This window comes from Priapulus caudatus, unplaced genomic scaffold, assembly GCF_000485595.1.
Source record: "Priapulus caudatus unplaced genomic scaffold, Priapulus_caudatus-5.0.1 Scaffold1226, whole genome shotgun sequence".
Classification (NCBI taxonomy): Eukaryota; Metazoa; Priapulida; class Priapulimorpha; order Priapulimorphida; family Priapulidae; genus Priapulus; species Priapulus caudatus.
Genome location: NW_014578287.1, coordinates 15,380 through 26,931, shown reverse-complemented (window position 1 = coordinate 26,931; position 11,552 = coordinate 15,380). Strand labels below are relative to the sequence as shown.

General features: G+C 46.5%; 1 protein-coding gene across 1 annotated transcript in view; it reads left to right on the top strand.

Moving 5' to 3' along the window:
• The first annotated feature begins 10,420 nt into the window (after positions 1 to 10,420).
• The window catches only part of LOC106815881 (glutamate receptor ionotropic, kainate 1-like), a 6,040-nt gene continuing 4,908 nt past the window's right edge, over positions 10,421 to 11,552 (top strand). The window contains exon 1 of the mRNA XM_014820405.1: positions 10,421 to 10,483. Within this exon, the coding sequence (XP_014675891.1) occupies positions 10,428 to 10,483 (56 nt within the window). The 5' untranslated portion in view covers positions 10,421 to 10,427. The remainder of the gene's footprint in view (positions 10,484 to 11,552) is intronic.

The following is an 11,552-nucleotide window of genomic DNA, read 5'->3' as shown; positions in this document are numbered from 1 at the left end:
AAATCAAGCTCATCGTTTAAAATACGTGTAGGCGTTGGTACACTAATACCACTGAAGAGGTGCGTTGTTCTTATCAGGGTTATCAGATTGTCACTGGGTTACTATTGGTAGTGTAGGGTGCTCTTACTGTCACTAGAGTCGAAGCATTACTAACGGCGATTTACAGATTCCATGGTTGCCGGATACGCCCCAAGCAGGAGACCCGGCTGCGGGTATATAAGACCGCTGGATCGATGGGGTGCCTTATATTCGACGCCAGGGAACCGACGGGTAAGATCAACCTTTAACATTTTTGGCGAAGTCGCGTGTTGTGATATGTAACTGGTTCATTGTCGTATAATTCGAGGTAGATGAAGCCCGGTCGATCAGGCTGAGTCTATTTACGCCTGGGCCTGGCCTTGCTGGCTTTGCGTGTTCTGGTGTGAAGCCTGTGTGTGTTGTGGTTTTGTGTTTTTGTATTGTGTTATTTGTTGTGTTTGTTGAGCGATCGGTAAGCGTGTCCCGGTTAGCACTTAACTTCCTCTTCGGAGCAGAGGTCGGGCCGGAGGTCCTTGTATGAACCGACCCAGGGGCTCTATGCCTAGCGTCGCTTCCCAGTTAGATTGGTATGTGGCGCATATTGGCAGAGAACATTAGTATACACAAGTGTACAGACCTGTCGAAGAAGTGTACCTACCTGCCTAAATAACCTACTTACCATACCTACTCCTCATTATGACATTATATACTAACCTCTAATAGTCGGGTACTATTCTGTAGTACTGATACGCCACGACCATCTGCATAATACCGCACGTCTGAATTGTGCTTTAGCTGCATGACTTAATGCTGTTCTGTGTTCATGGATTCATACAATGCTATCCTAGATGTACCGTCGTATGGCATACGGCTAGCGTTAGCCCGTCGTTTCTGTTTTATAGTACCAAAAATAGTAGTGTTAATCGCTTCTATCGATCACACGAACACGTTTTCGAGTGTTATACTTCTTTTAGCTATACCTCGTTTTAATACTTCGTGTCAACAGAGCCCCTCGTGGTCAGCGATTGGTTAGGCGCGTATGTATACTGTGCACTGAGCTGTGAGTTCAAACCCGGTGCGTGCCAGTGATTTTTCTGACGATAGGTTAAAAGCCTGGCTCTAAATTTGGAGGACTGTGATCTCCCGTGGTCGGTGCACGTTAAATGCTGGTACGTTAGTATTAGTAAGGTTATTAGTAATCTAGAGCCAATGGGGACGTAAAAGACATGAGGGCGCAAAAAAACTTGGCTGTGCCACTCAAAGTTAGTTCGGCTAGAAGGCAATAACTGGATGATACGCTGGCGTATGGGTCAGCCACGACATGGTAGCTATCGCCCTGGAGTTTTTCCTTTGGGTGTCCAGGTTTGAGTAGGTAGAAGTATTAGGTAATATATGGTGGGGCGGGCCATAGCGTCTGGTAGCTGCGTCCAATTTGCTGTGCTTTTATAATGACTATTATAATTAACAAGGCGTAGAGAGATCTGGCGGCGTGCTATGTTGTTTCGTGGCGGAGTCAAGTGAGGTTGAATTTCGTCGGATCTCGCGGGAAAGAGAATATTTGAATATGTTAAATCTTATTTTATTTATTTAGAGTGGGGGTAGTATTTTTATATTATATTTATGGTACACTCGCGCATCGGAGGTCTGAATCCGCTCGCGCGCCGCGCGCCGCGCGCGTGTGTGTGTGTGAACCACTGTTGTGTGTGTGTGTGTGTGTGTGCTGTTGGCACCCGCGCGAGGTGTGCGTCGAGGTCAGCGAGTAGGGCGGTCGAGCGGCGAGGCGCGACGGGAGTGAGCGGGCGAGCGTTAGGCGTGGGTCGTCGAGCAGGTCCAACGCGCGGTCGATAGTCGCGTGAGTCGCGAGTGTGCGCGTCGCAGAGCCACAGTTGAGCGGCGGTGGTTAGCGCATGCGGTGTCATGGTCGCCCAGCGCACGCAGCTGAGCATCTTGGTTATATGTTCGCGGAGGTATGCTCTCCGTTGAGTGCTCTTCTGTTCTAGTGTTGTGTTCATGTTTTATATGGGTGTGCAGGCACGGCTGTGTGGCCCGTGTGTGTGTGTGGTGTGTGCTCGTGTGCTTGGTCGTGCGTGCGTGCCCCCCCCCCTGTGCTGTGTGCAGTGTGTGTGTCGGTGTGATGTTGTGTGTCGCTCGCGTGTGCCCCCTGTCGTCCTGTTCAGCCAGTGTCGTGTGTTGTGTGTGGGTGCCCTGTGTGTGTGTGCGTGAAAAGCCTGCTGCTGTGTGCCATGTGTGTGTGTGTGTGTGTGTGCCATGTGTGTGAATGTGTGCTGTGTTCTGCAGATGTACTGCTCCATAACGCAGTAAATCTCCGTTAGCTGAATTGTCGGGGCTCGGAACGATGGGTGGCATTCAAGTAGGCTAAGTATAGTGACGTACCCTGGTTCTAATCAAGCTGGATGATGGGTGGACGGACGAACGGCCGGTGTGTGACCGCGCGGACGGGCGGTCCGGCGGATGGTGGAATGGATAGTTAGTTGGATAGTGATAATAGATGGATACATATGATAAAAGATGGCAGATGAGCAATGAATAAAGAAGATGAGTAATAGGATTGAGATAAATAGATGGACATAATAGTAGATCGTTAGACAGCTGCGGGAGAGAAGGAGATGCGGGGGGGGTGCGGAGAGAACGAGAATGAGGCGCAGGAGGTGGAAGAGAGGGAGGGAGATGAGGAGGCGCGGAGCGAGGAGAAGAGATAAGAAGAAGACAAGAAAGAAGAAACGATATAGAAAGGGTGATAGAAAGAGCGAGAGACAAGAGAGTAGAATCCGTGGCTGGGGACAGAGCAGGAGAGAGAGGTGTACGTCATTATTAAAACTTTAAGTGAATATTAGGTGTTATTTCGCTTATATGTGTTATTGTGACTGTCCTTGAGTGGCTGTGGTCTTCCAGTGCTCTGCGAATAGACATATCTCCGCAGTCGTTTGAGGCCTTGGCGTGGCATGACGCGTCGCAGATGTTGGATGTCACTTTAATGCTGGGAGTGTGTGCATGAGAAGACCAGCCCTGTGTGCCGTACATACGGGGCTTGCATGTAGCCTGATGCGTGGTGATTTATGACAATACGACGATGCGCATATACCGCTCTCTATGAAGATATTGTTTGTCAGGGGATGGCGCTATTTATGAACGCAGCAGTGATTTCAGCTGTAAGCCGAATCCGGTTGACTCGCATATTTTGTTATAGAAAGAATTTTAGCTATGGCAAATAATGCGTCATAGGGGCGTTGATATGTTGTCGTATTTTGTCATAGATGCAAGCAGACATGGTTGTGCGGTTGGTGAAGGGCGGTTCGTTGGAGCGTTGAGCGTGCATGGTGGCGGTCGGTGGGGGAATGGGCTGCTTAGCCGACGAGGCGCGCTTGGCTGGTGGGCGGTGCGAGGCGATCTGAGGGGACCCGTGCGATGGCGTGAGTGCGTGGGTCGCGTGCGGTGCATTGTGTGATTTCTTTTTTTAGGATCGTGTGTGTAGCGTGCGTGGTTACGTTACCGTGCGTGCATGCGCAATGATGCCCCCGATGCCCTGGGCTACATGGGCATTGTATGCCGCCAGCGCATAGTTTAGTTCTATGTATAATGCCTTAAGTTGTAGTCGGTGGATGAATGCGTCGTTAATGTAATGTGCCGCGGTAGTCTGCTAATCGTATCTGAGATCGGGGTTGTACACATATGAGGGGGGCGTGCGAAAAGAATGGTTGGGTTCTTATAACTCCATGTTGAGTTTAGTAGCATGGGTCGACGAGGAATAGGAGCGAGATATTCGGACTGCATGCGTGTGTCACAAATTATATATATTATTATATTATATTATGTATTATATTATACACGCACGCACGCACAGCGCGCGCACACACACAAAACCCGCAACCCGCACCATCAGCGGCGCCCAGCCCACAACACAACACAACTACAACATCACCAGCCACCGGCGATGCTGTATATATGGAGGCTTCAGGTACCTGCTGTAAGCTCTCGAGCTTTTTCGGCTGATCGTATCGGCCACGATCCATCTTCAGCTAGATATATCGCTATGCTGGACATTAGCGACTGCCCCCAGTGCTCACCGTTAACAATCTAGCACGTAAACCAGCCTACTAAGATGTTTCTCGACAAATTAGGACGATTCGGGTTGCCTTGGCGAGGCCGCGAGACTAGGAAGGTAATCTTAAATGTGAGGAGAAACGTAGTCAGCTGCGGCCGCCATGGTAGGTGTGGTATGGGGATGTCGATGGAGGCGGGCAGGTCCCACCGCCCGATGTGGTGTATTACGCTGTTAAGTAGACAGGTGTAGAAGAGCAGGCGAGAGTGGTAGGCAGCGTTCGGCAACGCTAATATGGATCGCTGTCCCAATTGGTGGTAATTAATACATATCAACTATACTATAATTGAATATATGTATCGAAATGGTCGTACGTTTTAGCCGTGCGTCGTGGGCGGCGTCTGTGTGCGTTCATGTTTGCAATGGATGTGTGCGTGCATGTGCGCAGCATCTGTATGCCCGTTGCGTGAACAACTTCGTAGGTTGTGACTATGAGTCGCGTGCGGTGCGTTGGCGGTAGCGTGGCGCGCATGCGGTGAATATACGGTGGCATAACGTTTGAACCCTGTTGTATTGACAATGTGCAAACTTCCTGCTAGTCGGTTTATTCGTGAATGTATACGTATACACGAACGTTAGCGGGAGAGAATGCACTCGTATCCGCGGTGGTATTCTTTCGCGAGTTTGGCGTCATTTAACGCGGAATATTCGCTGTTTCGTTCAGGTATGTCCGCAATCTTACACGCCGGTCGGCCGTGATTGCTTGGGCGGGCGCGACGGGGTTAGCACATTGCGAATGAGACGACCCGTTTGTGAGGACGATATATTTCCGCGGCTAGTATCCGACTTTGATCGGACATCAACCGAAAACCCTGGGACGTCACGCACTTGAGCGGCTACTCGGGCTGAATATGGCTCTTAATCTGACACTTGGAACTTTGCGCAAACACGGGCAGTGGCGCGCTGTTTCTATATGGATATGCATCAATGCCGGACTCAGAACACCCGAGATAGGTTTTACGTTGAGAGAGCAGAAAAAGTGAAGACGTGCGTTTACTAGCAGTTTTATACAAGTCTGCGTAATTTTTGCGCGGTGCGAATTCATAGTTTACTACACCTTTTGAAAGATGATGGCAAGGCAAAATAAATATACGTTCATTCATCGTAATCCGTTGTTGTTTATACGCACGTATGTGGACGGAAAACGTCAGAGAACCCCATACCGGGCGTAGTCGGCAATGTCGGATTTCACATGATCACTCTTAGCGGCATTTAATCATCTCGAGTATAGACCTGTACGATTTCCTTTAAATTTATATATCGTAATGTGTGAGATGTGGCGGGGTTAGCTTCGTATGGCGAGAGCAGAGAGCGACACGATCAATGATAAGGTATAGGACGAGTAACCGGCAGAGCGAAGACAGGCCGGTGAAAAAAAAACAAATACAGAGACTGGTTCGTATATGTAGAGAGCAGGGAAGACGAACCGAGGAAGATGTGAAAGCCATGCAGGGACGGGCGAGATAAAAGGTAGTGGGAACAGTTAGGTTGTAGATATCGGGAGAAGACAGACAAAGGTAGGCGTCGTGTATGTGCCGGAGCGAGGAAGTAAACTCTGTGTGGATTGTTTTTTTTGATGCCTATAGGGTCCGAGGAGGCGAAGCATCAGTACAGTATGGCACAAGTATGTAGATATCAGAGGAGGCGAAGCATCAGTACAGTATGGCACAAGTATGTAGATATCAGAGGAGGCGAAGCATCAGTACAGTATGGCACAAGTATGTAGATATCAGAGGAGGCGAAGCATCAGTACAGTATGGCACAAGTATGTAGATATCAGAGGAGGCGAAGCATCAGTACAGTATGGCACAAGTATGTAGATATCAGAGAAGGCGAAGCATCAGTGGAGGATGGGACAAGAATGTAGATATCAGAGGAAGACAAGCAAGGAAAATATGGGACAAGTATGTGGATATCAGGAGAAGTCAAGGCACTGAAGACTAGGAGTCGTATATGTAGAGAGCAGAGGAAGATGATAGAGAAACGAACGTGGAGGCTCCGGGTGCACATGTATAGCCAAGGAGGAACACAACTTTGTCTGATGACGCGAGAAGCAGATCACATAGTGACATGACAATTTGGAAAGGAGGACCCTGTATATGTCACCAACTTGTTAATTTAGTAGAGTTCTTGTGACGGTTACGTTACCGTTATGCCGCAGGTTATGTGAAATATGTTGGTGTACACTGTATAGTGAATCGCCTGTACGAACATCAAATTTAATGCATATCATTTTTTCATAAATATATAAAATAAAATTTTAACAAGAATATATAGAATCTTCTTTTTTTCTATCGCTAAAAAAACAACTCATAATTCTTATTAAAAAAAGTCCTGTTTCCAAACGAACAAGTAATCTTCACGCAATAATATTTGTGTAATCATCCACCATGCACCTACACGCAGGCCCTTCTTCGCTGAGTCTTCCCTAATTATCCTGCTCCTGTCCGAAGACTCCGAACCTACCTGTCAAGCAAGTTCACCGCACACACACACACACACACACACACACACACACACACACACACACACACACACACACACACACACACACACACACACACACACACACACCACACACACACCACACACACTACACACACTACACCACCACACACACACACACACACAACACACACACACAACACACACATCACATCAACACACACACGCACACACACACACAACATCACGCCGCGCACACACAGCACACACACACTACACACACACACACACCACACACACACACACACAACAGTCACGCCAGCACAGGCGCATGCGACGTCAACGTACTTTTTTGATGAAACATCCGTGTTGTCGGCTGTTGGCTTAAGGTAGCCCTCAAATGAGAAATTGATAACCCAGTACACCGCGCCGTGTTTTGCGACGTTATATATATATCACGACACAGATAATTAGCTCATTCCTCCCACTGCTTGTCGTGTGTGTCGTCAGCTGCGACCACATTGCCATGTGTATGCAGTGAGGCGGTGTCGTTACAGCATTCGACACTACTACCTGTTACTGCACTACTATTAGTCTACTATTTGCTTACACCACTACTACTGACATGTGATGATGATGATATGATCGGCGATTGATGATTGATTGATATGATGATGATGATAATAATTAATAATAATAATAATATATAATTGATGATGATGATGATGATGATATATAGAATAGATAATAATTTATAATATCTTCCAACGCGTGTAATGGACCGCCCGATAGCGATACCGACATGTCATACTGTCCCATCACGTATCCGTCAGCGTCACGTCATCGTCACGTCAATCGTCACCGGTCATCGTCACCGTCATCGTCACCGTTACGCCACCGTCGCGACGTCAACACGTATATAACCTTGGTTTTAATACGTGCTGGTAGGCTCCACTTAAATTGAGTGTACAGAACTATAACAGCGCTGCAGACTAGCTAGAATGCACGGCCATGCGCTTACCTTTGCGGCTAAAGGCATAGAATGCTACCGCTTTAAATTCTTATTAAATAACGAGTTTTGAGTTTTTGACAAAAATTCTGAGAAGACGCTATTTCGAAGTTGGAAATCTAAAGTGATTCGGAGCAATCGGATTCATCAGTGGTATATTTTCGTGTCTCTGGCTCTTTCTTCGGCCCTAAACAATTAAATAAAAACGAGTTTCGTTCGGACAGTTATACTGAGACAATTTAGGATGAGCCTTCCGCGGCCTCTAGCAATTTTATTTCTTGTCTCAAACGCTTGGTTACGCGTGTGTCACCGCTGACAAATGAAAAAGCATTTGACATGCTTAAACTTAGAATAAAGGCGATAAACTCGGAGAATACAGCGAGTTGCAAAGGGCAAAGCCGCAATAGAGCACTCGTCCGTGTCTGCCAGACTCTGGGCCAGATGTATTTTGTTATGGGTTGTATTTCATTGGCAGTATTATTAGCCGCCGTTCCACACGTAGCCAATGAAAATCCCACGGTTATTTAGCGCGCTTCACTACGTACCAAAATTACCGATGCGCCACAGAAATACGATATATCTAAAACAGATCGTGATTTCATGTAAATACGAGGTTCTCAAACCGACATAATTTTCCGATGCTTGAGATAATACCGAATGGGTTGCGTTAGGACGCGACATTGTCATGTTGTGAACCTAAAATACGGTATTTCTGAAGCCGCGTATTTTATAGACTGTCCGCTCTTACAGTTCCAGTGTAACTCCGAGTGAACTGTCCGAGCGCGAGACCAGCTACGTATTTTTTCGGGCAGTTGGGTGCGCATTGGCATTGTTGTATTTTCGCTTGCTTCGCGTTGAGTTGTTTTAAAGCAGCTCGCAGCTCGCAAATTTACCGTATTTCTGAGCGCGAATCAGTCGTGATGAACGCTTCGGGCCGCGTATTTGTCTCAATACGGTATATTTCGCAATCCGGTATATTCAGAAATACGAGTACGTCTCGTGTGAACGCTAGGCCTTATTGTATGCATATTTTCGACACAAAAAAGAGACAACAGAATAATTATTGGGTAATGCAGTGTCTATGCTAATGCAGCCTAGCTTTTTGACCAGAATGCCGTCTAAACAGCTGATGAAATTGATGAGGAATTTGACCGATCGCTACAAAGGTTTTTGATGCCTATCAAAATTAATAAAGTTAGTTGAGGTAGTTTGTTAAAGTTATTATCGTTTAAGTGTAACCACACCAGACCCCACAACCAACACACCCCCACCCACCACCAACCAGCTCACCAACAAAACACCATTACCCCAGACCACCCACCACCCCCACCCCACCTCACCAACCCAAGCCCACACTATTAAAATAACCACCCACCACGCCAGCCCACCCGACATCCACCACCCACCCTACCACCCACTCCACCGACACAATCCCCACTCCACCACCAACCCCACCCCACACTAGCGAGTAACCTCCGCCGCCGTCGGACCGCAACACCACCGCCGGCTCCGGCGGGGAGAACGTGTCGTCGTTGGCGATCGCGACGGGCACACCCACAAGTGTATTACAATTTTCGAGCGGCATATTTAGCTGCGTCGTCGATAGACCAGTGCGCGTTTTTAAATCTATAGACACGCGCGCCGCGCGATAGGAGAGCTGCCGCGACCCGCCGCGCTCTCTCGCGCCAAACATCTCGGCCCGCACGCTGCCGTCGACTCGGCTCGACGGAAGGAAACCGGACCGACCGAATCTTTCGGATCGGCGAATCTGAGGAGGCTGCTAGTTATTGGTCGTTGTTCGCATACTGCGCGCTAGCGGACGTCCCCGGCACGCGTTTGTCTCGTGGCGCTGCGGATGAGTATGCTACTGTTCAACGTCGGTCTGCTGCGGTGAGTGACGTTGTCGCTGCTCGTGAGCTCATATCGTGTAGAGGAAGGTGAATACCTAAGATGGGAGAGAAATCTGACGGGCAACTGACGCTCTGCGTGGGCAAGCCGCGGTGGTCCGTTGCTCGCCCACACGCAGTTTTCCTATCGGGCATCATCATCAGCATCCTCAGCCAGAAGGCAGCAGCATCATCAGCTGGTCGGCTGAGAGCTGGATTACTGGATGACTACTCTTAAGATTACGCACCGCTCCGCCATCTTTACGTGCTAATAAGTTCACGTCGTAGAGATCAGCGAAGAAAGATTGATAGAGAGAAAGAGAGAGAGGAGTCGCGCACGATGGAAGAGAGAGAAGAGAAAAGAGATGGAGCGATATATAGATAGAAGGGAGGGCGAGAGTATAGACGGGCAGGAGAGGACAGTCGCCAGACGAGAAAAGTAGACTAAGTAGATAGATAGATAGTGAAATAGTAGATAGATAGATAGATAGTAATAGATAGTAATAGAAGAAGATGAGATAGTATAGATTATAGATAGATAGATAGATAGATAGATAGATAGATAGATAGATAGATAGATTAGATAGATATAGAAGAGTAGAAATAAGATAGATAGATAGATTAGATGATAGATTAGATTAAAAGGATTTAAGGACTTAAGATTTAGATAGATAGATAGATAGATAGACATAGATAGATAGAATAGATAGATAATAGATTAGTAGATAGATAGGATTAGATAGAATAGATAGCAGAGTGGGTGAGAGAGAGAGATAGAGAGAGCGCGCGAGAGAAAGAGATAGGGGGGAGAGCGAGAGAGAGTGAGAGAGGAAGAGAGAGCGAGACACGGGGAAGATAAATGATCACCGGAAATGTTTACTGGAACCATGACAATTACAATACAAGTACTAAACTTACAACTCTATATGACTTTCAGGGAGAAGAAGTCATGATTATGTGGATGAGATTGATGCTGGAAGAGATGGCCAAGTACATGAATTTCAGGTGAGAATTTTTGTAATCGGCCGAAAAAATCGCGGAAACTTCCACGCTGGCAGTTAAATTAACCACGTCACGAATTTTCTATGGTAAAATTTGTAAAATGTTTGTTGCCATTTTTTTACATTAAAAGTAAGAACTAACGGGACTAAACGTATCGTCAAATTCTTACCTGATAAGATTGTTTCTCAACTTATTAAAAATCCAAAAAACCTTGACGAATTGATATTGTGTTCCTGACATTAATTGCTTGTTATGTGCTATGTATGAGTCACGAGTGTATGTTCACATCAAACAATATAGTAAAACAGGAAGTATAATGCAGCAATTTAACCATAAAAAGTGAACAGAATTACTTATAAATTTTTACTATTTACGGTGACGTAATCACTCTAAATGACGAATAAAGCAGTAAAAATACGATTCGTTAGTTTTTATATACTTGTTCTTAGTCACGACGATAACATCTCTCCATCGGCACAAGCGTGATAACAAAGAAACCAACTAAGAACTAAGTGCTAACTGAACTTGCTAACTGCAAGTAAGAACAAAAACAGAATGTCAACGCAAACATCGCATTTATTAATTGCGCACACTCTGTTGTTTGGTATATTTCGTATATGGTGTTTGTTCTATTTTACTAAATTTGCCCGAGCTGCCAATGCGTTTGCACAGCTGTGACGTATTGTGCCGTTTTCGGTTGGTTACGTTTCACTTTAAACGCACTACTTAAAATGCACGAAGGTTACTTTTACAATGTCTGTCATTTTCCACCGGAATCGATAGGATCGACTACATTCGCGCCCGCGCAATTCGCTTGTTGCAGACGTTGTTGCATGTTGCGTTGGTCTGCGCGAAATGTTACAAATGTGCAGCGAATGTTGTGTTGGATTAATTAGATTATTCGCATTTGTTGTGATTCGTTAGTTTGGATTGTTGCCAGGTCACGCGACGCACTGGACCCTCCACAGTGGTGAAATAATGCTATTGGCTAATATAACTGAATTGCGTATATATATATATATATATGTACTAGCTGCGGGTACCCGCTGCGCTGGGTAAAATCGTGCTACTA